The 27,510-nt window shown below is 39.3% G+C and overlaps 1 protein-coding gene across 1 annotated transcript in view; it reads left to right on the forward strand.

The window, feature by feature from the left end:
• The first annotated feature begins 1,690 nt into the window (after window positions 1-1,690).
• The window catches only part of LOC137577547 (uncharacterized), a 46,690-nt gene continuing 20,870 nt past the window's right edge, over window positions 1,691-27,510 (forward strand). Inside the window, 4 exon segments of the mRNA XM_068291040.1 lie at window positions 1,691-2,097; window positions 7,479-8,293; window positions 10,599-11,626; window positions 11,628-12,491. Of these exon segments, the coding sequence (XP_068147141.1) occupies window positions 7,529-8,293; window positions 10,599-11,626; window positions 11,628-12,491 (2,657 nt within the window). The 5' untranslated portion in view covers window positions 1,691-2,097; window positions 7,479-7,528.

A 27,510-nucleotide genomic window follows, 5' to 3' on the forward strand; every position in this document is an offset into this window, starting at 1 on the left:
CATTTAATTTACATGACCGCTGATATGAAACGATTATTATCAAGATCATTAGGTGTTAAAACAGCAAATGATCTTCCAAGCTGTTATAAGTATAAAAACTTATATGTACAGACATTGATATTAGTGTCTTTTAAAGGTTACCTATTAACAAACGGGTATATTAGGTACTCGAAGTCTTTCTAAAGCATTTGGCAATAATAAATGTGACCTTGAGCCGAGATATCCTGGTTATGTAAGTATCAACACTAAACTTGCTCTCTATTAGCTTATAAAATAAACCCAACTCTCATTTCATAACCTCGTCGATATAAAAATAATATTGCCTCACGATATCTTACGACTAAAATCCTTTGATTCATTAAGATATTGGTTGGATTGTCTTAATACTTATATTTGTTTGTCGTTTTTTTGGATATTAATAATTTCTATGTGAGTTTTTCTATTTTATTTTATTTGTCTTTGTGCAAATCTCAGCTTTCCATATTCTGTGAGGCTGCTCACGCCTTGGCCATAAAACTTTGATATCAACTTATGTGCTCTTACATTGGCCATTATAACGCATTAAATATAAACGCTTTTTCATGGACTACAACCAGGACATAGCCCTCTTTCTCTCTCTCTCTCTCTCTCGGCCCAGGCAACTGTCTAATTGCCAACTTACACACACTCACACACACGGACACACAAACACATGCATAGACTTCGTAGAATAGGCGAGAATAGGAAACTTTCTGTGGGCCAAGAGGCCATAAATCATTCCAATGTCTGGTGTCTGTCTGTTTGTCTGCCTGCAACATCAATGAACATTAAAATAATTGCAATGCGAAACTTGGCCAATGCTTTTTGGTCAGCATGGCCTCTCTTTCGCTCTCTCCTTGCCTCTCTAATTCTGTGTCTATTTTTCCCCATGTTCATTAATGATAATTAAAAAAGTTTTAGCCATAAAAATTTTTACAAAGCATTCGCCTGAGTTCATTAAAGATAATGCCCATCATCACACACACACATAGATAGACCTTTTATATACACAGTATAGTATATATACACTTTATGTACGTATGTATGCATATGTATTTGAAAAGTGCAGCAAATGTATGCAAAGTCAAATTCAATTGGCAACAAATTAGTGTGAATATTCATGAAAAACTTCAGAGAACTGTATAAATATGTATGAGGCACGACGTCTATGAGGGGGCAGTGAGGGTAAATGAGGGGCCGGAGAAGGAAGAGGGTAAAGTGGGTGCAGCTTGTTGCTCAATTTTACTCTAGTACTCTGCAATTGATGCCTGAATTTTACCTTTTCCTTCCCTGGCATCATATCCCCACCAAAAATGTTTGCCTAAAAGTAGGCAACATAAAATTGATGTCGACATTATTGCTCCTTCTGCTTGCTGCTTTTACTTCACCCTGTTGTTGCTGCTGCTGCTGTTGTTGTTGTTGGACTAGCAAAATGTAAACAAACAAGTCACACACACACACACACACACACATGAAAGAGAGTGCGCCTGGAAAACTTGCCGCTTGCACGTGCTGAAACACTGCGCAAACTCACCTAAAAACCTAAACAAAGAGAGTTCGTGTTGAATTCTCTTGCTTTGGCCTTTCCATTCCCCATGCCCACGGAATTGGCATTGAAAAACCTTTGTCCCATACGCATTGCCAGTCAGTTCATTCGCGTATCTGCCCCAAATGAGATGTGGCAAAAACCGCATTGCAAATTCTCGCCACTAAGACAAAGTGAAAGTGGCGAAAGTATAAGTTTCGTCAATGTTCCAAAGATCTATTGAACAATTAAGCAATATTGTGTGAACAAAACAAGCAACAAAGAAACTCGAAAGTGCACTCGGTCCTTTTGCTTCGGTGTGGTTGCTATTTTAAGTGGCAAAAATTCTATTGCTTTGCCACGCATAATTAAGTGAGCAAGTGAAAGTCCTTTTTGGACCAACACAAAATACTAAAGTTTGTTTTCACTAAAGTTTTGAAGAGTTTTTGTGAAAGTTAAAGCAGAGAGAGTACTCCTCCCGGTTTTAAAGTCTTTGTGTGGAGCAGGTGGAGCACATAGCTGGAGTAGGTCTGCAACTAGGACTGCATTTTCAGGTAAGTTAAGTTTACTACCCAGAAGCACTTAACTGTTTTCGACTGGCCACGTTTGCTTTGGCCAAGTTAGCAGCACCAGCTTGTTTATAGTTGGTTAATTGAAGTCAAGGTTTTGCCTGCCAAATGCAGAGAGACCCCGACGAGAGAGGCACAGAAAGATGCAAAAAGTAGTCTATGAAATGAAAGCGGGAGGTGGTGGTTGTTGGCCAAGTTTGTGAAAAAGTTTAATTGAATATTCCATTTAAAAAAGTTTTTCTCCCCCCTTGCATATATCTCAAGCAGGGATTAAGTTATCATTCTGTTATCATATTCCCTAATTGCAAATCCCAGTACCTCCTGGCAAATCCTTTTGTATTGCTTACAATAAATTTTAGTAAAGTGCAATAGCTTAAACACAAATTGAATGCCTACAAAATATACTTTCTATAGTTAAAAGTTGGGTGAACATAAAATTTTATGTTTCCTAGGCCTAGTTTCTTTTCGAGGGAAAACTTCATCAGTGTTGGCTGGATAATATGAATGGAGAGAAGGTAAAAAAGCTGACTAGGAGTGTTTTTCGTCTCTATCAACCTTCTTCTGATCAGCCGAAAGGGTGGAAACAGGATAGTTTAAGGCCTAGTAACTCAAAATTTCGAATGATTAATTTGGTGGGTAGATTGAGCTGATTAATATTTCAGTTGCTTACTTAATCTTAGCAAACTTCCAACTGCCAAACTGTAGCAGTTATAAAGTTACTTTGCGCAGCCATTGAATGTTACTTTAATCACTAGAAGGGGAAACCTATTGGAAATAATCTTTAACTTGAATGCACTTCAATAACTAACAGTAAAATAAAATTGCACTTCTTTAGCACCTTTTAGATAGAAAAGAAAATGCAAGTTGAAAAGTTTTCAATTCTTTGTAAGCAATCGAAGGCCTCTCCCCAATGAGCAAATTTCTTTCATTCATTCAGTGCATTAGAAATAACTTTAACAATTTTAATATCTACAAAGCCTATTGAATTCCTACCTCTTTAGATGGCTATTATTATTAAAGAGTACTTTAAAACCTTAAAAATTAAATGAGGGCTTGACCAGGAAATTAAATATTAATTTAATTTACTTCTTCATACAAAATAATAAGAGACTGCAAAAGGTTAACATAAGTTATGCCACGACGACTTCAAAGTCGTTGCATATGTTATATATTCCTATTCCATTCAGTCATCTTTCCTTCGCTATATTCAAGTTTTAATAGAACTGTTCCTTTTTTTGTCTCAGTGTATTTTTATGGGCGAAACCAGCTTTCCTTCGACTTGTTTTAGTTGAGAAACTTTAATGGTTGTAGCGATTTAGCCTACTCAAATTCGATTTACTTTTGATTCACAGAATATAGCCTACTTTTCAGCTGGTCTATTGATTCTGCTGCTGCTTCCGTCGCTGCCGCTGCTTCTGTTGTCTTAGTAACTTGAGTAAAAAACGAACTTTTTTAAGTGCCAAAGCAAAAGACGCAGAATTAAATTAAAAATACGAAAAGGGAACTCGACTCAACTCATGTGCAAATAGGCAGGGAGGCAGGAGTGGGAAGAGTAAAAGGGGGGAGCTCTTCAGCTTCAAATTCAATTTAAGAGGCTCTGCCGTTTCGATACACACACACACATACACAATAGTTAAGCGGAAATGTATGTCCCTAGGGGCGGTGGCAAGGAAGTGTGTCAAAGTACGTAAAACTGGCAAAAGGAATCAATCGAAGAAGCAAAAAAGAAAAAAAACACCAAACAGCCAAGAGGCATAAAAATAGTGGCCAAGAAGGAGAGGGGGGAAGCAATAGAGGAGTAGAGGTTGCACGTCAAAAAGAAATTGAAATGGAACTCAAGCAAAAACTACTTTGTTTGCGATTAGCACTTGGCCGGATTATGGGGGCGAGAGAGAGAGTGAGACGGAGTGGAAGATGAAGGGTGAGGAAATGAAATGTGTGTCAATATATTGATTGAATAATGGTCTACATATTGACAAACAACTCAAAAGGCACTCGATTCAAACGAGCCAGCGAGCTGGCGTATGTGTGCTGCGAGGTGTACGAACTAGAAGAACTAGAAAGAAGGCCCAAAGGCGGTACACGCAGGAAACGGAAATGGCCGTCCGTCCGTCTGTCAGATCGACTCACATGTGAATATGCCAAGAGCGAGAGAGACAGAGGCATTCAAACATCGACATAGACTTCAAAAGCATTTGAAGTGTGCGTCATCAATGCAAAGCAGCTGTTGGCATGCCAAGATGAAGCTCGACATCAAGATGAAGATGTCGAATGTCTCGAACGCTGATGGAAGAGAATTCAAAGCAGAGAGGGAGAGATGAAAAAGATGTTGCCTAGACCCTAGACAGAAGCAGCAGCATAAGCATCAGTGTGTAACACGTGTTCCTTTAATTAGATAAAGTTTGTTTGCATTACAAACATACTGGCAGCAATTTGCCATCATCCCGACTCCCACTCCCCACCCCCCGCCTTACTCTTCAATGTTGTTGTCAATGGCAACGCTTCTCAACTTTTATTTCTTTTCTTAAAGGCAATTCCCCCCCCATGGGGGCTGAGAGAAAAGTTTTCCGCTACGCTTTTGCAGTCTGATTGACTGACTGTCAGCCCAGTCGGTCCGTCCGTCACTTCGTCGTCGTCGTCGCCAGTGTCGTTCGTTTGGTCTAGGATGCTGTGAAATATTTATGTAAATAATTTCATTGAATGGCTGCGATGCTGCAAAAATTTTTGCTCATTTGCGTGACATTTTTGCTTCCCTTCTGCGTTTTTTTCTCCCAGACAGAAAGTTCTCCACGAAAAATCTTCCTCTTCTTTGCTTTTTCGGAGACGAACTTTGTGTAAATATTTTTATTTCTTCTCGTTTCGTTGGAAATTTGTTCTCTATGTGCTTATTTATTTGCTTTTATGATTTACAGCATTAATTTTCCTACTTTTTTCAACCCCCACCCTCCCCCGCCCACACTTTCATCAACTTCTATTCGTTTTGTATTTGCGAAATAACTTTAATATTTAAATCAATTGATTTGAAATGAAATATTTTCTAAAATTCTATTAGATTTTCCAACACTCTAACAAATTGAATTCAAATTCAAATATTTAACACTTGTGGGAACTTTTTCTTTGACACGAAAATGTGTTGAACTATCAATAACTAATTCAATTAATGCACTTTCTAAACAAAAATTTAATTTAGATTTATAAGTGTTTTATATTGAAAGCAATTTAAGTGCTTTTTGGTCTCAACAACAATAAATTGTTTCCTAGTCGAAATGAGCAGAGTTCTCAAACTTGTTTAATAATATAAAACACATGTGAAGTTTCATCATCAAAAGTTTTGAAATTTCATTAAATATTACTTACTCAAGAATATCTATTTTCTCTCTTTCAAAATGTTCAACCCAATAAGAATATCAGCTCTTTAGAAAGTCAAGAAAAGTATTTTGAAAGTTCATCTTAGCCCTTTTCTCATTTTGATCTGTAACGAAAACTTAATAGATATTTAACATTTGAGAGATAGAACGATCTGCATTAGACTTGATGAACTGATAGGATGGACTTAGCCTATTAAGTACATCATTTAGTTATATACATTTATAAGTTTAATAATCTGTATACTTCCCATAAAAAAATGTCGTTTACATTAAACTACTCTTCATATATCATAATATATTCAATTGTTTTCTATAAATATTTTGGCTTTTTATTTATAGCCGTTTTGGCATGAATTTGGCTTCAGTTAAGCCATTCAATTTTCCAACTATCTTTCATTAAAATTGGCCTTTTAAAATATATTTCCTTTGCCTTTGAAATATGTCTTTTTGAGGCACACTTTTTCTCTTTGAGGGCTTAAGGGGGTTGCAGAGTGTGTGTGTGTGTGTGTGTGTGTAATACCAGTTGATAATATCTTCGACTTAAGTTGAGTTGAAATTCCCTTTTGATATTAAATCACATTTCTCTTTCTTATGTTTTTCATTTTTATGAATTGACAAAAGGAAAATGCTCACAAAAGGCCGCAAAGCCATTTGAGATTTCAAGGTTTTACTTGTTCGTTTGGCTTGCTTTCTTTCTTTCTTTCTGGCTCGTTTGTTGTTAATTAAAAGCTCACACAAAAGTAGGTAACATGCATATTACACACACTCAGACACACACACACTCACATACACACAGATGAACAATTGTTGCACATATTAATTTGTGCGCTTGCCATTCACTGAGGTTGCTTCAGCCATTGTGCTCGGTTGGCTCACTTATTTCTCTCTCTTTCACTCCTCCCTCCTTCTCTCTTTCTTTGGCTGTGGCTCTGTTTTTATCCTTGGAGTCCGTCGGCTTCTACAACAATGAAAGCAGCGTCCCAACATTGAAAGAACAAAATGGAGAATGACAACAATGAAGGCCAGCAATGCACATAAACTTGCCAAACAAACACAAGGAAAGTGCGCAATAACAACAACAACAACAATGAAACACACTAACACAAATCTTTATTTAAGCATAGCACAAAAAAAAAAAAAGAAGAAAATAGAGAAAAAAGAGTCCCTTTCCTCTTTACCACACACACGCGGAAAAAGGGAGAAAGAAAAAGGGCCCCAAAACCGAACAACGTAGCGAAAGAAAAATTAGAGCAGGCAAACGCCTTAGGATATGCAACACATAAAACTTCCAAACCGTAAAACCCTTCATGCGGCTTAAAGTCAAATGAATGAAGAGGAGAATGGCCCCAGAAGAGGGAGCGGGAGAGAAAGAGAGAGGCAACTTTAGACTGCATCTAGTCAGGGTTTCAAGTGACGTCTATGACCAGCCATTTCCGTTTCAATGTCTGCCCGTTTAGACCAATATTTAAAGTTGGCTACAAGCCTATATGTGTCTCCCCCTTCCTCACGCTTGTCCTCCCTCCCTCCCTATGATTCGATGTGGGTTTTGTATGGCAAAGTTTTTCTCTTTTTTTCCGAACTCCTCCTTTGGGGCATACAAAAATAAAAAGAACTGAAAAGGGAAGAGTAGTGTAGAGGCTGCCAAAAACTTTGCATTGCAAACTTTTCTGCATATATTTTCCACAACAAACCGGAAGCTTGTTTTTCCAATGTCTGCTGGCGGTGGTTTTTAACCAACCCCGCCTCCTTCCCCGCCTTCGAATCTTTCCCTCTTTACAGCAACCTTTTAAAGATTCCTTGCTAGATTTGCCCGGTTTAAAGGCAATTTATCGAATTGGAAATGGGGAATGGGTGGGGAAGACTGGGTCGAAAAGTTTTCTGGGTTATTGTAAGCGTTTAATTTGTCAGCCATTTGCTTAGTTAAAAACTTTACGATTTACACAGTTAAATTCTAATTCTCCAGTTCTCTCATTCTATGGCTTTCTCGTGTCCTTTCAGTTCGGCATGCTCTGGGAAATTGGAAAATTGTGAGCAATGAAAGTTTTAGAATGTCCATGTCGGAACGCAATATACCCAGTCATGGGCATCGCCAAAGACCGCCACCGGATGTGGATGAGGCTCTATCCTCCATGCTATGGACCCCCTACGAGCGTACACCCATGCCCAGTTCATCGGAGGGGGAGGAAGAGGACGATGATGAGCGACTCAATCGTAAATTGCGTAAATCACAAAGCAGTTATGAGACTTCCACCTTGAGTACCCACCAACAGACAGTCCCTCAGCAGCGCCCTCACCAGCAGCATCATCCTCATCGGCATCATCATCAACATCATTACCCCGCACTTTTGCCCCCTGTGCCTTCTTTCACCCACTTTAGTTTAAGTGCATTCGATGCAGCAATCGCCGGTATAAATTTGACCAAATCTTCTGTCGAAGTTGAAGCTCCATCAGCAAATGGACGAGATGAACGGGCAGCTAGAAATCGTTATTCTTATCCCTTCTACTATGGCAGTCCGGCTCATACATTGACCCAATGGTGTTCCTCGGCAACGACAGCCGTCAAAGAGCCGCCTTCCTATGAGTCCCTCTATGTCGATAGCAGCGATGGCAACACGGATGGTGCTCCAACTGCTCCAGCTCCAGCTGCAGCTTCATTGGGAGCAGCTATATCAGTCCTATCTCTAGCCAGTGTGGGCAAGGCTCTGACACCGGCATCGAGGCCATGTGATAGATCGCAACGATCGCCAAAACTAACGGCAAATGTTCCCGCTGAGCGTTTGGTTCGCTCTTTTACGGATGATTACATATCGCAGGTGAGTTGAAGCCCGTTTGCCCGTTTTAAGGGTCGTAAAATTGTCACCCTGCCTTGTTACAAATGCTTTTAGACGCCACTTAATGCTGGCGCCATCAAATTTGATGTTGTCGCATATTGAAAAACATGAGTAAAAGTAGAGAAAGGGACAGGAGGGGGACACAAACAACAGTGTTGCCTTATCGGTGTCCCCACCCCCCACACACACACACACACACACACTTGAGAAGCGACACTTCCTTGTCTCTGATAACAGCTAATGCCAACACTTAGGCCCTTAAGTGCCGCCTGCATCGCTCACACACACAGAGAGAGAAAATGACGATAAGCGCCATATGTTGTCCCTACGAGATGGGGGTGAGGTTGAGGGTGGAGGGTTTCGCCCTTTGTCTTTCATTAATTTTCTAGCACATGCATATTTAAATAACATAATTTGTTTTGTTTTGCCTTTGCGTCAGCGAAATGGAAAATTGACCGCAAACAAACAAAGGCAACACAATAGACGAAACGGTGAGGGTGGGGGTGGGGGTGGGGTGTATTATATTTGTAATTAAAAATTTAAATTATCCAAACAACAATTTATTTACTACCATTCAAAATATTAGGCAATTTTTGCCATGTAATCAGGAAATAATGTAAAATGAAAGAAACAAAACAAAAACCAATAAAGAAAGGCAAGGCAATGTTTAAACAAATAGACAATAAAAGTCGATGAACAATTTTACATTTACATTTTTGATCACCAAAGTGAAACAAAGTATAAAATATACAAGTAAGAAACATGCATATTTTATATTTACATTAAGTAGAGATAGTTAAACAACAAAGAACCAGAATCGGTCAATCGTGTTTAAAGCGACACAAAGGAGAAATATATTAAAAAAGTTTATTTCATTTCCTTTTTAAAGTTCTGCAAACACAGAAACTAAGATTTAAACTATAAAAAGCACTAAACAGTTAACAGGTTGTAGTTTAAGGCTTAGTTGAGTGAAGAAAAACAATAATCTATTGCAAAATCAGAAGAAACGTGTTCCTCGCTCTTCAACACTTTTGCTTACTTATCAGTTTTCCAACACTCAGAACTGGCAACATGATACTGCAACATTCTTGCCCAAATTTTGTAGGTATTTGGACTATTACCTTATTTTGTTGATCGAAAAGCTTTAGCCTTTTGCAGTCTTTAGTCTATTTCGTTAATAGATAGTTGATATCATATATATCATCTTTTCCTTTTCATCATTAGAGAGTTTATAAACATTTATTCCAGAAAGGACTTCAATTAAAATGCTCAATCACAGACTCTAGAAGGGGCTGTCGTTGTTGTTGTTGTTGGTTATCAAATTCTTTATCTGCATGTTGCAGCGACGCTTTCTAATCTTCCTCTCTCTCTCTCTCGCTCTTCCTCATTCCACCGCGGAACATGCGGTGTCAGTTTCTAACTCCAATTGCTGCTGGCGCTTAATGAATAATGACAAATAATTTAAACTAAGAACCCAAATAAATTCATGTATTGTATGACGAAGTACGTACATACATATGTGAGCGTGTGTGTGTGTGTTCGTGTGTTTCAAGTTTCTAAGGCACCGTTAGATTTGAGTTTCGGTTATGATTGCAACCCCCCTACCACCTACCTCCTACCACCCGCCCTGTTGGCCCATCCCTCTTTCAAACGCAATCACAGTGCACAAGAGTGAGCAGCAACAATAACAAGAACAGCAAATTTAGAACAATACGGCATAGTGAGAGAGTGTGAGAGCTAGAGAGAGAGAGAGATGGAGAGACCCAGACCTAGACCCGGACCCAAGCTAACAGTAAATCACATTATATTTCTGTGACGTAATTAATGCAAGTAACATAGCGTAACATAATTAGAACCCAACCCCCGCACCCTTATCCCGCTCTCACATATCCGCATGACATGGCCCATATCATGTAGTGGGTGCGCGAGGGGGGCGAACACAACTTTATCAGCAGAGTGCAGATGGAGACCGACCGACTCCTCCAGCAACAACAACAGCAACAAAAACAACAACAATTACTTGTGACGGTTTTATGTTTATGCGTTGGCTTAATTAATTCAATTAAGCGCACATTTATGTAGCCCTCCCCCCACACGTCGCTCTTTCATCTCGTCCTGTCACCTTCTTTTTTATATCCCTCTTTGTGTGTGTGTGTGTGTGTCGGTTGGCCTGGCTAATCCCTGGGCAATTAACATTAATTACTGGCTTAAAACTTGAATCTTGTCATTTTTTCGTTAATGCAAAACTTGACTTTCTTTCTGACTTTTTTATCTCTCTTTCTTATAGAATTGCGCCTCATTCACGCCAGCAATAAACAACAATAACAACCCATCAACGGAAATCGAGCCGCAACCAACAACGAATGCAAGATCACAACAAAGTAAAGAAAAGGCGAATTGCATTATCAATGAACAGAGAGAAATGGCAGCGACGCCGACTGCACCAGCGACAGCAATAAACGAGGAAACCAGCCCAGGCCAGCTACAGCAGCAGCAGCAACAGCAGCAGCAGGTCAATCAACCTGTTTCCTGTGAGTCTGCCGCTGCCACTGCCACTGTCTCTGCCTCTGCCGACGCGTTAGCTACAACTACAACTGCAACTACAACTGAGAGCCTAAGCGAGAGAGCAAGCAACATTGGCGTGGGAGAGGCAAACTACGGCAGCAGCAACACCATTGAGAACAGCAGCGACTTGGCAGCGAGCAATGGAGAGAGAGCGACAACGCTTGCGATCAGTCTCTCTTCAACGTTCGCGGCGTGCACAACGAACGCGGGCAGCAACTGGAACAACAACAATTCGTCGTCGTCGTTTGCGTCGTCGTCGGTGGTGCTGCGGCCCAACAAATGTTTGGCAGAACTCGAACGTTTGTATGCCGAATTTCGCGCGAGTGAAAGTAGATTTGAGCGTGAACTAGTGAGCCAGCAAAAAACGTTCGCCATGCGTTTGAATGTGCCAGCAGCAGGAGCAGCATCAGCGGCAAAAACAACAACAAAAGCAGATGCAGCAACTGCCACAACAAGCAGTGTGTTTCTTAGCAATAGCAACAACAACAATTGCAATGGCAACGGCAACGGCAATCAAGTTGTCGAGAGCATTAGCAACAACATTGCCATTGGCAAGTTGTCGACGTCGTCGTCGTCCTGCCAGCGACAGCCGAGCCTAACGATACAAGTGAATAACGGCAACAATAACGGTACTAATAACGGTAATCCAATCGAATCGAGTATTGTGAATAATAATAACGGTGTTTGTGTTGTCAATTGCAATTATACCACGACCAGCACCACTACCAACACCACCACCAACACCACCACCCCCCACTAGCAACATCTGCAATAACAACAACAGCGTGGTGGAAATAAATAATTCTGTGCCAGTGTTCAGTGCAAGTGTACAAAATAAGTTAAATAATTTAAATAATAATAATACAAATGTTGTTGGTGCTACAAACACCACCAAAACATCGATACAACAGCAGCAGCAACAGAAGCAACATGTTGTTGCTGCTGATAGCAATGATAACAGTGTCAATATAATCAATGTGAATGCCATTGTCCCGCCCGCGCCTGCGCGCACCTTCACCTCAACAGAATGCCAAACGGATGATCAGCAACTTCAGGAGCAACCTGAGCAGCAGCAGCAACAGCAACCGGAGCAACAGCAACAACAGCAATTGCGCACACGGGAGCAACGTAGAAGGGAACGACGAGAACGTCGCCAGCAGCAGCAGCAACAGCAATCGTTTCCACCGCTTCATCCACCGCGTAGACAAACCACACAGCAGCCGCAATTGCATCCACCGCCACATTTGCATCATCAGCATCCGCACTCGCACCCGCATCCGCATACACATCCGCATCCAGCTGCCATGGGATTGGCGCGTGCCTTATTGCCGGACATTCTGCATCCGCATTATCCACCGCCATATAGCGCCTTGCCGGTGCCCGTGCCACTGCCCATGACAATGCCAGTGCCTGTGCCAGTGCCAGTTGCTGTTGCCCCACAATCCGCAATACAGCAACCTGGTGGTGGAGCTGCACAACAACAACAACAACAACCACCGCCACCACCTCCGCCACAACTAACGCCGGTTATATCAACGGTGCCACTGCCTGGACCAGGTCCAGCTCCACTCATGAATGACGGACGTTTCACCTTGCCGTTGCCCATCATGCGCAGGTGAGTCACCCAAAAGTCCTCCTCCCATCAATCGATCACTCACAAAAGCTTTCATTCACTCCTTGGGCCCCAGTCGTTGCCGTTGTCGTGGTCGTGGTCTCTGGTTTCGACATTTTCTATTACCACACACTGAACCCTCTTGTTGCCTCTTCCTGTGTATGTCCCTCTCTCCGTCTCTGTCTCTATCACTCTCTTCGACTGTTTCGTGTTTCGTGTTAGACGGGACCAGACATTATAATGATGGTAATTTTTATGTCAGTAACAAATTTCTTGCATGATTTGCCTTCTACGCTTCTCCTGCCAACTAACCAGGAAAACCTAGTTTACTCTACTCTTTTGTCGTTTTTTGTGTTTTTTTGGTGTAAAAATTAATCTCAAACGTTGACAGCTTCCAAGAAAATTAAAGTTTTTTTGGCTCTATGGAAGGTCAGCTCATTATGCTTAGCCTTTTTGTTTATAGCTCTTTTTCTCTGTGTTCATTTTCGCCGAATTTCTTACTTCTTTTTTAGTCTCTATAATTCATTTTTATTATAATGAGTTTTGGGCTTATCTGTAATTGCACATCTAGAATCTCCCTACCCCCATTCCAGCCACATTGTCTACTGCTGACTGGCCATTTTTATTGCCCAGATGGATATATTTACTATATAGGAGTTGGTTATATATTTACCAGACGACAAACATTTTTCCCACGCATTTATTACAATAAATCTATCTATCTATCTATCTATTTGTCTATACAATAACTTGTACTCGTATTCGGACCGACTTCGGACTGAGTGAATGACTGGAAAGAGCGATAGATAGCCAACGAGAACCAGTTTCGTTGTCTTATGACTTGCACAGAAATGATTTTGTATCTGTATCTGTTGGATGCGCGCGCTATCTTTTCTAATGGCCTGGCCTAAGCGTATCATTACACTGAGCAACCCATTTTGCGAGTCATCAATAGTTTGGCACAACGCGAAATGACCTCTTTTGAGCCAGCGACTAAACAAGTTGCTAAATTTAGTCAGACCACACAGTTTTCCCTTTATTGCATGACAATTATTTTCAATGAATAGTTAGTTGGGATCACAAACCTTTTGTTGCACAGTGTTGAACGTTTCGTTCGTTGTTGTTTGAGCATTTGACATTTGACTACAACGACAACAACATCAGCGACAACATCAACAGCTTCGTCAGCTTTTCCAGTCAAGAGCAAATCGTGTTTCAGAATTTTAATTGTATTTCTATCTATTGTGGATGAATTGCAAAACTGTGTCAATTTAAGCATTATTTGCTTGTTCAAATTGCTTTTCCTCTGTGTGTGTGTGTGTGTGTGTTAATTTTTCAGTATTATTTCTGATTGTTTTCAAAACTAAATTGAAAGGAGGAACCGATCAAAGGCGTATTGCATATGCATGAGGTGGTGGCTTGATTGAAGGAGGCGGTCGGGTGAGTCAAAGAGCAATTGTAATTGTCTCATAAATAATTGACTCAACCTACAAAAAAACCAAGTTTAGTCAATTTTTCCAGTCTAATGCTCTAATGTAAGACCCTTAGACTCAATCAGCCGCAATTTGAACACCTTCAAGCGTTTGGGTTTGGAAAAATTAACATGCTCTTACACAATTTTTGTAGTATTTGTTTCTTTTTTTACACGGATTTCGTTTTTTTGTTTTATTTTGTTGCAAAAAACCGAAAAAACCGAAAATAAAGAAAAGGTGTTAAAAGCGAAAGTTTTGTTCGCTTACCTCCTGAAATGCGATGAGATGAGTTTGAGTTGGAGTTCAGTTAAGGGCCAAGGAGGAAAAGGAGGAGGAGGCGAAGTAGGTTTAGGGCAAGTTGTTGTTGTTGTTTTTTGGGGTTGTTCTTGTTGTTGTTGTTGTCAAAAAGGGTTTGGTAGACCGTGCATAATCTTTGAGTCATTAAATAACAGCAACAACAACAACAACAAGACAAAAGAAATACTGCAAAAAAAAAAAAAAATTACAACAGGGCAATAAAAAAGGAAACGTGATGCCAAACTCACGTTGGCCCCAGCTTCAATGTGGTATAAATCGTTGTAATCATTTTTTTTGTTCAGTTGTTTTTGGTTGTTTTTTCTTCTTCTTTAGGATTTTATTGTATTTTTTTTTCTTTGGTAATAAAATTGCTTCAACCGACGGCCAAGAGATCAGCCAAAAAGAGAGACAGTTGAGTTGAAATCTTTTTCGTTCACTTTCACTTTCGTTTTGTTGCCGCTGCCGCTGGAGTATCTTAAGGTTAAGCCGAAAATACATATATATATCTCGGAGAGATAAAGGCAAAAGTGTTTTCTTGGCTTTAGGTAGATAAATCAAAAACCATTTAACCGAAACATCATTAGGAGGTACATGTATTTGTTATTAATTATGGCACTTTAGCTAATTGCATGAACGATTTGCGAGCTCCATGACACTGAAATTTAACCTCCCTCTCTCTGTGCTTTGGGGACTCCTTGGGGATACTTTTGTAAAGGAAAACTGGTTCTTTTTGGCGAGTGCCAAATTAAGAGTCCAAATACCCCAAACAAAATGAGAAATTTGCATAAATTTTGTTTTTTTTTTTTTAACTTTGCCTGTTGTCCGTTCGATGATTCAACTTTTAGCGGCAAACGAGCAACATGCAAATGCAATGTTGAAACAGTAAAGCAGAGAAAAAGAAGCAGCAGCAGCAAAAAACGACAACAACAACAACACAAAAGCACAGTCAAAGAAACAGAGAAACACAAAGAGCCAAGAGAGAGAGAGAGAGAGACAGAGAAAAAGACTAAAAACCAGATTTCACCCAAAAAATAATAAAAAATCCAAACAAAGTATAAACGGAAAACAAACCAAGTTTCAAGTTGGCAGAACCAACCAGCAACACTTTGGTCTTTTTTTCTTCTTTCTTCAGTCTGTGAACTCACGCTTTTAAGGGGGAGGGGGGCTCATGGAACGCGTTGCCTGTTTTTGTTTTTTAGCCAGTTTTAGAAGTTGCAACTTGCTGTGGCACGCATCCCTCGCATCTCTCCAGCAAGTGACACACATTTCTTGTACAGTTGTTTCTCCAGACAGAAAAGAGAGGTTTCAGATCGCAGCCGAGAGGCGATGGATCTGCCCACGCATCGGCAAAACTAAACTTTATAGAAATTGAGTGATTTTCATAAATTTTGCCACACGAAGAAAACAAAATCTGACAAAAAATCAAAGCCAAAAACGACAGCTACTGAACGACACTAAATGTTGCTGCTGCTGTTGGTAATGTTTGTTGTTGCTGCCAGTAGAACTGACCAAACAACTTTCCAGTTTTATGGTCTTGCAACTACTGCTGCCGCTGCCGCTGCTGCTGCTGCCGCTGCTGCTAACTGGCAACTGCAATGGCCTGTCTGTCCTCCTCCCCTCAGTCACCACTTGCCTCTGTGTCTCTCCCTTTTGTAAGCGACTTCAACTCCTTCTGCTTCTGACTTTTGCCTTGCTGATTTGGCGGTGTTGGCTTTATTTATTTTTATAAGAGAATAAACACCACAAAAAACTACATAAAATCAAGGCAAACGACTCAAGCCGACTTAGGAAAATGCTCTAACCTAAAATTCTAAAAAGTAAATTTAAAATACATTTATTATCTCTCCCAAAAGGAGTTCTCTAGGACTAAGATTAAAACAAATTGAGAATTATAACTAAATGAAGCGAAAAAACCAAATCTGAGTATCTACATTATTTTTGCATGACTTCTGAGATATCAAATGGAACAAAATATGTTCGATAAATTATAGATAAGTTAGGGTATTATAAAGAAAAACTTGTTCTTTGAGTGGAAAACCAAACGAGATGAAACGAAGCGCAACGACAACGACTATGACGATGACGATGAGAGGAGAACTTACCCAAAAGTCAATAAAGCCAATAAAGCAAAAAGTCGCCGCTGTCCAAAAGACCCAGACCCAAAGTCATAGCCATATAACTATATAGAGACCGTAGCCGTAGCCATAGCCATACCCAAGCCCAACCAAATTGCGGTTTTCTGCTATGTTGTGTGTGTTTATGTGTGTGTGTTTGTATGCTATGTGTATATGTGTTTGTATAGAAAATGCATTCGGGCCAAGTTGAAATGAGCCGGCAAATGCAGCAGCAGCACAAGACTCTTCTCTGCCAGCCACAAATAGACAGGCCAAAGTCACAAACAAGTTGAGAGACAAACAAACAGAAAGACAGACAGAATATTGTAGAAGAGAGAGAGATAGAGAGAGAGAAACCGAATCATAGATGGCCAAAGGGTCTCCACTCCATTGGAGTAGCCAAATCCAATCTCTTTTGGGCTCTTTTTCTTGGCTTATTAAATTGTCACCCCAAAAATGTGATTTTCGATTTTCAAGTCAACGATTTATGTGATTGTGACACACAAACCCCAAAAAAAAGAAACTAAAACAAATGATTATCTCACAATTAGTTGGCCAACTAAAACTAGTTTCTAGTTTCCCCCTCATTTAATTGTGTCATTGCAATTAAGTTTTCGTTAATTGTAGTAAAAATTTGTTTTAATAAGCTTTTTAACTGCCACAAACTGGCCTTGAGCTCACAGTCTCTGTCTGGGACTCTTTTTCAGCTCTTTCTCCTCGTGCTTTTGTGATTGTGTGGTTCGTTTTGCCCATTTTGTTTGCGCTTTTGGCCATTACAGTTCAATGCCATTTTCGGTTGGCCAGAACAAAAGGCCAATGTGAATTTCTGATTCTCTGATTCACATAAGCTTAAGCTGAATGAGAATTTGAAAATACAATACAATAATGGATAAAGTCCCCCCCTCCCGTAAACCTTAAGAACAGATGAGCATAATGTTTAAATGAGCATATATATATGTATATGTATACATAAATAAATAAATACATGGTAATAAACAAAATAATGCTGTGCTCCGACTGCTGCTGCTGGTTGTTCGGTTAGCCACTCCCGACTTTTGATTCTTGTGCAGTTGCAAAATGCATATGGATGCTTAACATTTGATTATTATTATTATTATAGGATAGGCAAAAGGTATATAAGTGCATATTTTATCATTTAAGCAAATCAATGAGGTAAAAAAATGGCTATAATCAGGAGGATCAGACAATTTGGCGGGCAAATAAAACTTATAAACGTAATGGTCTTATATTTGGTGGAATTAAGGTACTAAAGGGCCAATATTTACATGACTTTTTAATAAAACTTTATTTCTCCATATATTTTATATTTTGAAGAAGGTCCATAAATGAATATGTCCTGCAATAGAGATCGTCATAACTTTGTTGGATCGTTTGTCATAACTTTCTTTACTCTTTCCCCGATATTCTGATAACAATCTTTATATTCCATTAGCTGCTCTTAAATTTAATTTGAGTCACACCCATTGATCTGTCTATTTAACTTCGATAACTTCGATCTTCATTGATCTGTCTTCTCTTCGATAACTTAGAACGGCTTCAAACGTTAGAGCCTAGACTTGCTTTAGTCACTCGTTAGCTGCTATTTTAGTTTTAGTTTCGTCTATTTGTCAAATCCAATTTCCTGTAGTGGAACCGTTCCAACGTTATCCTTTTCTTTAGTTTTACTTTTGTTTAGTTTATTGCATATTGAACTGGTAATCGGGCAAGTCGATGACTTTCAACTAAAGGTAAAATATTTTTCATTTCTACATTTTTATGATTATTTTTGATTTTCATTTTGTTGCTGGTTTCCACCTCTCCCTACCCCACTCTCCCTCTCCCTCTCTCTATCTCTCACACTTTTTTCTCTGATTTTTTTCTGCGGCTCTTGCGGTTTTTAAACAAAAGTCCATAATTTATGTTATGGCTAAGCGTCGGAGACTGTTTTGTTTTGTTGTTGAAGCCCCCCACTACCCTCCGTGGACCTCATCTAGTCCTACACTCTGTGATTTTTACCTCTTTTTTTGCTGCTTTTGTTGCTGTTGCTTTTATAAAATAAAATGAACTCGAAACGCGAATAGGGCGTGTGGCATTGGCTGGTTGGGGCAGAAGGCTAGGAGGAGGTTGGGACAGGGTGTTCCTCGCCCTCTCTCTCTTTCAGTCTTTAAGTTCGATGACTTTGCCATTCAATTTTGAATTGAATTTAATCAGCATTTTGTGTCCTAAGATCAAAAATTTACATTTATTTACTTTAATCTGCGTTTTGCTATTGCTCGCTCCTCCTAGCCAGACTACTTGACCCGCATTCTTCTTGCCGCGAAACTCAGGTTAGCATAGGCATGTATAAGTGTCCCTGTATGTGTGTGTGTGTGTCTGATGTGTATGTGGAGGCGTTGACGCATTTCTCTACAATTTCAAATTAAGTTGCTGCTTTTGTTAAACAAAATGAATTTGAAACACCCTTTAGAGGCAAAGAGTCTCTTAGTTAGGTTTACCACTTTCAAGTCTAGTTCACCATAATGTGAACCCAAACCTTATAATATTCAATAATAGATTAAATTTTAGTGACTTATACTTAAGTTTTAACTAACTCAGAGGGCAGAGGTAAGCGGAAGATGAAGTCCCCCAACGACTTGTTCGTTTTTTAATAGACCCCTCCTAATTATATTTGGCCATCAAATTAAGAGAAAAATTTAAGGGAAATAGCCAAACATTATTTAACTCAATTTGCTGCGTGTAGCACTCAAAATCGCCCGCTAACGATTTTTCGTTATTTTTTTTGTTCAACTCTCTAATTAAAACTTGAAGATTGCATTTTTAATGCACATTAATCAGTTAGTCAGATTTTGTTTCGTTCGTTTTGTGTCTATTTTATTTTCTTGCTGGTTTCATAATGAAATGAATTTTAGATAATTACGGTTTTTGTCTGTGTTATTTCTATAGAAATGAGGTAATAATATTTTTGGCGAACCAGTTTCAGTTTCCTTTTGTGTAGCTGTTTAAGATTTGAGTATTTCTTTTTGGGTGAAAGTTTTTGTGTATTTCAGTTGCCAGGTGTTGTTGTTGTTGTTCATTTGTTTTGGTCAGTAGGTGGGTATTATTTGTATATACTTATACAGATTGATAGCCACTTAGATATATGAATGTATCTATGTGAGAAATGAGTGAAAATGAGTGTGTGTCTGTCTACGATGCATAAATTTAGTCGCTAACTAAATAACTAACTCATGCATTCAGCCGTAAGTTTAATTTCCTCGATTTCGGATATTCTCTGTGACAAAAACTGTTCATTTGATATTTAACTTCAATTAACGTTTAACAAATGTTTAAATATTTAATACCAAAAACCCAATATGTAATGAGAAAACTCCGGAAAGAAGATGGAGAGAAACGTGAGTGAAAGAGAACTCAATCCAAGAGCATTTTAATGGCAACATTTTTAGCTTAAACATTGTAACATTTAACGGAGAACAGAAACACGGGGAAAAAATAGCAAATTGCCAGACAAGTGCAACCTAAATAGGGGTGAGAGAGAGGGGCAGTCGAGGGGTTCGTAATCGAGGGTTCTCCTCTCCATTGCCCCACACTATTTGGCCACTGTGTCAACTGTCAACCACAAAATGCGCGAAAAAAACGAACAGCCAAAAAATCACAAGAGTCACGAGAGAAGGGGGAGCGGGAGGTGGGACTGGTGTGGAGGGTGTTTTTGGTTGGGGGTTAAAAAGTGAACTTTTGTGTCTCGCACTGATTTCAATTTAAAGTGCAATGAGTTTTGCAGTTTGTTGTCGCTGTTGTCGCTGTTGTTGTTGGTGTAGCTAAAGCTTATTTGTTAGTTGTCTGCCAAGCAGCCTGACACACACAGAAATACACACACACCCATCCAACACACATACATGTACATAGAGTCACCCGCTACATTTACACAGTTTTATTTGTAATATTGTTTTACTTGGGAAGAGAATTCCCCCGAGGCTTTTCCAGGGTGGAGAGAGAGAGAAAGACAACTTTAAAGCCACCGAAAAAAGAAAGAGGACAACATTGCAATCCTCGCGCGTTTCGTTTGGGTAAATTAATTAAAACATTTAACAAATGTGTGCGTGGGGTACACATCCCTTTTTAACCGGATCCTTGTTGTTTGGCTTTTTTGGCGTATCTTTAGCACTTGAGCAAATAAAATATATAATTTATATATGTTTTTCTCCATGTTGTTGTTTTTGCTTCCAAGCAAACTCCTCTTTGTTCTCGTTGCCTGATACCGAACATTTCTCATAATTACTAAAACAAATAAGGGCAAACCCTTTGCGTAGCTACCGCTGGGTTTCTACAATTTGTCACACGCTGCGTATGCGTAATCTCTTAAAGAGTTTTCCCACTTTTCGCCAAATATTCCAATGGCTGTCAATGACAACTACAAATGAGTTGGAACTCGACAAAGTAGTAGCAGAGATCGAGAGTGGGTTCCGAGAGTGGGTTATAATTAGAGAGCACGGCGGCACTTTCATAAGCTTTTGCGACTAATGGAAAAGCTGAAGCTGAAAAATCACAAAAAAGACCAACCAAGAAAACTGAGAAATGTTTCCCTGGCAACCGCACACCACCACCAGCACCAGTAGCAACAACAACAACAACAACAAGACAAAGGCGGTAATTTGACGCAGCTGGGAACACAACACAAACAACAAGCAAAAGTTGACGGAAAAAACTAAAAGTCAAAACAAATAATTTGCTATAATAACTAAGAGCGTAGCCAAACAGCTGGAAAACAAAAGAAGACAAAAGAGGATGAGCAATATACAGAAACAGTAAGAAAGAAAGATACCCACTAAGAGACAAACAGAGGGAGCGGGAGAGGTGTTATGTCAAGTTGGAGGCGCCAACTATCTAATACCCTGTACTTAGCTGAAGCTATTTAGACTCGACTTGACCTTACTTTCTTTCGGCAGAAATTCTCATCCTTTAATAAGTTGATACTTACATGCACATAAAACTCTTAAACGAGTTGAGAATTATAAGCAAATGAAGCGAAATAGGAATAGAATGTAAGATGAAAGATTGCTGATCAGAAATTAATAACGATATTTAATGAAGAACTATATATTTTGGTGTTTAAGTTGATTTTTGTGTTTATAAGGTTTCATTCAGCTTCGAAAACTGAAAAGAACCAATTAACAGTGCTGGTAAACAGCTCTGACTTTCATTGTACCCCACATTGCAATGAGTAGTGTTGGTCAAGCATCTGCAACACTCCTTAATCGCTAATTTAGAGGGTATAAGCAAAGAAAAGTCGAAAAAAAAAACAAAAAACTAATAGACAAGTGGAAGTGAAACAAAGCAACACTCATAGCTTCCATCTCACAGTAAGCAGCTAGCAGCTCTCATCTCTTCTTTAGCCACAAAAGCCAAAAGACATAGAGAAAACTTTCTCCTTCTCGGCGAGATCTCTTTGCCGAGCTAAACGCTCATCTTTCCTCACTCTCTCTGCCTGAGTGTGTGTTTGTGTGTGTGTGTGTACTTTGCAAGTTAAAGAGCCCAAGATGAGGCTTAGCCCTTTCTCTCTCCTTTTGGCTATAGTGTGCTTCTCTTCCTTTCCTTCGTCCAAGTTGGCAACCCCAAGCCGCAGAGCTATTAAACGCACACTTGCGTAGAGTTTTCACACGCAGACACGACGCCGCTTAAGTCCCCACCAACCCCCCAGCACCTCATCCCCCAAGTCACTTCAGTTCCCCCGTGTCTTTAGAGGCAAAGGCAAACCTCATCGTTGCATACAATTTTTGCATTTTACAATGCAAGTTTTGCAAATCTCGCACAGCTGCGGTTAGTTTGAGATGATGACGATGACGGCAAGCAACAGAAACTGCCGAGACAGAGACGACGGCAGAGATGGCAGTGGCTTCCCATTCCTCACAGTCCCCTCCTCCTTCTACTCCTTGCCATTCCCTCATTTTCCATTTTCAATCTTCATCTAGCCTTGGATTTTTTTCTTTTCGCATACCCTAAAACCAAAGACATTATTACTTTTAAGGTCCTTGAGCTAAGGCATGATGATGCTATTGTGTTTTTTTATGCGAATTTTCCAAGCGTTGCTTATGCAATCCTTGCTATAACAAAAATAAACGCTTTCGAGTTGTTAAATCAACTCTTAGTTTGAGGAGTTAAGCAGTTGCAGCTGAAGTATTAGTTTTATTATAGTTTGCACTTGAAGTAAATTGCTCAAACGACTTTCCATGGTTAACTAAATCAATGTTTAAGTTTCAAGTATTACTGTTCAATCATTGCCAATTGCGATTCTTCGCTTTATGATGTTCTTCAGGAAGTTAAAGTTAGTAAGATGCTATCTTTTTTTGTATGATTTGGAGAAGACTACTTTCATCTCTCGTGTACCTCATAGAGTATTTTTCCAACGACTTTATTGAAGTTTTTGAAATTCAATATTCCTTTTTTTCTTCCCATTTTTGGCTTTTACAACTTTTTGTTGTGGCTGTTTCTGTTGCTGCTTCAAAAAAAAACCAACTTCATTGGCGTCTGTCAGTTAACCACAGCAACAGCAGCAACAGCAGCTTCAGCAACAACATGAAGCATGAGGCAAGTCAACGTCAACTTTTCGATTTGTAGCCAAATCGCCCGCATGCTCATAATTTCATTTCATTTCATTTGGTTTGGTTTCGTTTCGTTTCGGTTATCGACAAACTGCAATCAGCATATAATTTTTAGCCAGGCAGCCAACATACATACATAAAGTAACATGTGGCCAGCTGTGGGCAAGTATGCACAACCAAGCGAGCGAGAGTGACCATCAGGGGGAGACACCCTCATTGTAGATATCTCCTTTGCTATATGTACACAGCCCTGACCATAGTTCATTTAGTGCTAAAAACCATAGCAACACGATAGCGATAAGGAGTAGCCTTCGTGTCCATTTGCCTCACCCTTCTTCTGTGGAACTCACATTGTCATTGTACTTTAAGATAAACGAATGGTCAAGGGGGGAGGGAAAGAAAGCAAAAACTTGTAAGCGAAAGAAGGCCCAGGAAATTATGCGTAATGAAGTAAGCACTTTGAGGAGAAAGGGGAGTGAGAATGGTCTTATCACTATATGTATGTGTGTGTGTGTATATGTTGATAGCTGGAAATTGCTTGTTGCTGTGGCTGGCTGGACCTCATCTTCTCCATTCTCCTCATCTTCTCATGGTTGTTGGTTGTCGGTCTCTTTTGGTTAGCCGGGGTAGTTTTTATTCGCTTCGTTTCCGCGTCAATTTCCTTTAATGCGCTGTGGCGTGATGTCCCTTAACATATACACACTGGCACACCACTCTGTATATGTGTGTCTGCGTGTGTGTGTGTGTGTGTGTGTGGTTGGGTGTAACTCTCAATCAGTTTTGCGCTTTATGCGCATTTTTATGGCTTTTGCTTGTCTTGTTGCTCTGGCACTGGCCCTGGCACTGTATTTTATCTGCGTAATTGAGTTCGTTTGCACATTAGCAACAGAAACAACAGATACAACGACAACACCAACACCAACAACAACAACATCAGCAAGAGCAACAACAAAAACAGTTTTGAATTGTAGGGTTGTTGGGCTCACACGACAGCCTGTCATTCAATGGCCTAGGAATTATGGCTTGTTATGTGTGGGGGGGCCAAAACGTAAATTAGGTTTTCTGCCATGTGCCCAGCTCATAGACAATAAAACATTGACAATATATACCAAATCTCCCGAAACAAATTAGGGTCTTGAATAAACTATAAACTGTACTAACTAGTTTTCCATAAAACCTCACAGAACTTTCAAATTAAATGTCCTTTTACTGAAAAGACTTGTCACCATCTACTTTAATTGGTTGTTTAATCGAATTGAAGGCACGTGCCAGATTTTGGAATCAAAGATGGATCTCTTATCTCAACGTAAGATTACACAGAGTGAGAATTAAAACTTGAGACAAAGCAGATGGAAACTTGAGATGCAGTGGGTCAATGGAATGTTGTTCATAGCAACAGATTGATAAAGACTTGAAAACATTTTGAGTTTAGATCTGTTCCAAATATATTTCAATATTCTGTTATTCAAAACAATTTTTCTGTTTTTCGACTATGGATAACAAGTTTGTGCCCAAGACTATCCGATGATCAAATCTCTGCTATTAACTAATCATTAACCAGACAATTACAAACTTTGGGTCAACAACTTCCGCTAACGAATCCAAGCATAATGACTGTTTGTTCTTTGTGGAAAATTGGTCTATTTAATTTCGGGTTCTAAGTTGTTGTCAGTCTCAAATTAGAAACACATTTTCAGTCAAATTGAAGACCTGAAAATCAAATTAGAACTAAAAACGTAAAACCGCAGATATAGAAACTTTTCTTCTCTGAAAGTTTAAAATAATAAACTGAAACTTTAATTCTTCAAACATTTGGAATTTTTGTGGATAATTTGCACATTGATGATAATCATTATAAATTTTCATTCAATCAACTCGATGACTCCTTCCCCCTCTGTGTTCCCTCCCACGGTGTATCACACGTTTGTATTATAAAATACATGTGCATCGGCATCAACATCATCCATTCATCTAATTTTAATGCATATCATTATAGGAAATTGTATTTAAATTATAATTCCCCCTTTTGTTTTCTCATTTCAGGTATGTCTATGCATCGATTCTTTCTTTGGTTTATCATTAAAGCAGAGGGGTCCTCACTTTTTGGTCAGGTATTTATTTTGCCATATCATTATAGAAAAGCATTTCGTATGGGTACGTATTATTTATATGTAAAATCATCCATCGGAGGAGTTAAGGAGGGAGACACAGGGAAACAATTTCCAAACTGAAGTGGCAATTCTCTCTCCCATACTTGGCTTAAACTAATTGCCTTTTGCTATGGGCCCAGAGCTTGCCTTTTTCTGGTTTTCTGTGGGGCCAATAAATAAGAAATATGAGCAAATGGCAATGTGAGAATTGCGTGCTAAAACTACTTAAAGATAATACCGATTTCGGCAATTTATTGTGTGGCGCAAAACGTTCGAAAACTCAAACATAAAAACTCTTAAAAGAAATAGAGACAGAATGAAGAAGAAAGACAAGGTGAGAGAAGGTAGAAGGAAATAACAAGTAAAAGAAACTTTAGCTGAATCACGACTTTGGTACAATTTGACTTCTCCTTCTCTACCTGTTTTTTTTTTCCTCCGCTTCTTTCATTTAATATTATTGGTCGTTTCTCTACTACTACGGCTTTGGGGCAAAATGAAACCAAGTCAGCCACAGCAGCATTTCAATCAGCAACGTGCCAAGGGGCAAGCACCAGGCAAGGTGTTAGAGGAACTTCAAAAAAAAATAAAGAAAAGTTACGCTAAAAATTAGCCACATTTATGAGCATGACCAACAAGCATTTCCAAAAACGGAGTTAGAGAGATGGATGCCAAAAAGAAGTAGAGGAAGAAGAAGGAGGAGGCGGCAGTGGGGCTACCATGGACACATGGCCACAGAAACGAAGCGAAACGTGTGAACGTGAATGGGTAATCGATGAGGCATTGGGCATGGATTGGGTCTCAGTCCACCCAGTGAACACACCGAGCACACAGAGACCCAAAATGGGAAATGCTACGTGCACAAGGTCAAGTTGTTTATGGCCAGCACTTGATATTTGATATCATCGTCCGCCCGTTTAAAAGCCAATGTGCTTTTTTTCTCTCTCTTGTCTCCACCTCTCTTCTGGTCTTGTTCGGTTTTATTATTTCGTGCCGAGTTATGAATATGTATGAATAGTGCTGATGAAGTGCCTGCATATACATAAGTATGTACGTACAGACACAGACAAAAGTGCATGGGTTTTTTATTTTCAATTTATGTATTTGATATTGAATGGGACACGAGTATCAAACACTTGAATATTGTTGCCAATGTTCGCTTAGTTGGCACAAAACCCAGACTTTTGGCCACTCAGGTAACTACACGGGGAAAAACTGATACCTAATAAAGCTTTCTTATCAATTAGAATGTGATCTTGGCAAAAAAAGAAAAGAACATTCATTTGGTTCTACAGAGGTGAACATCCAGGCTGACAGGTTTACTATACCTATGAATTGCAATCCACAAATTGACCTAAATTTGTAGGGTTTTTTCATGGAAACCTTATAAAAAAGGAACTAAAAGGAACATTTGAGTAGTTGATCACTTTGATCCACTCTGATCCAGAATGTTTTTAGCGCTTCCTAAATTATGTCGCTGCCAGATCGTTTAGTCGAGTTGCCACTTCGGAAGAACTTTAATTAAGAAGTAGAGTTGCCAACTTGCATTATGATGTAGTAAAGGTATTCAAAGCCTTTCGAATTCCATTGAAAACTTACATCTTCTCAAGTTTCTCAAATTCAAACATGTTCGAGCTTTAACCCGCTATAAAATAATCCAATTCGAATTGTGGATACAAACAATCGAGTCTTGAATATAATTGAATGTATATATAAATATATTATTTGAACATTCGATCAACTGACATTTATTTCAAGTTCAACGCGAAAGTGATATCTCATCGATTTCTGTTGATTTTATGTGCTGAATATTTTATAAATTTTGTCTGAGTTATTTGATAGGTTTTCAAGTTAGATTGCTTGGTCATGGTTTCTCGATTCTCGAAAAAAGCAAAAGTAATGCGCACTCTTTCACTCTCTCTTTCTCTCTCTCTCTCTCTCTCTCTCTCTCTCTCTCTCTCTCTCTCTCTCTCTCTCTCTCTCTCTCTCTCTCTCTCTCTCTCTCTGTCTCTCTGGGCTTTTGTTTCGCGTTTTCGCCATCACTTTCCATTTTAGACATTTGTAAATTTGCATTTTTGTCTGTTATTGAATATGTATGACATATAAAAAGCAGACGAGTAGAGGCAGTAACTCTAGCAACAACAACAACAACAATGTGCACACACATTTGTCCCACGTATTTCATTTAATTTGCTGCTTCTGCTTTTGCTTTTCGCCATGAGTTTGAGTTGTATTCCATTTCAATCGGCTTTTGCTTCTTTTTTTTATGTCCCTCCCCACATTTTGCTTTTGGGCGCAACTTTCGTTTCCACGAAGAATTTGCATATGTAGATGGTTCGGGCTCTTTGAAAAACTATGGCAACGCCAACTCAGCCCCCCCATTCATCAGGTAGATT

Source organism: Drosophila tropicalis, unplaced genomic scaffold (assembly GCF_018151085.1).
Source record: "Drosophila tropicalis isolate 14030-0801.00 unplaced genomic scaffold, ASM1815108v1 contig_593, whole genome shotgun sequence".
NCBI classification, from domain to species: Eukaryota; Metazoa; Arthropoda; class Insecta; order Diptera; family Drosophilidae; genus Drosophila; species Drosophila tropicalis.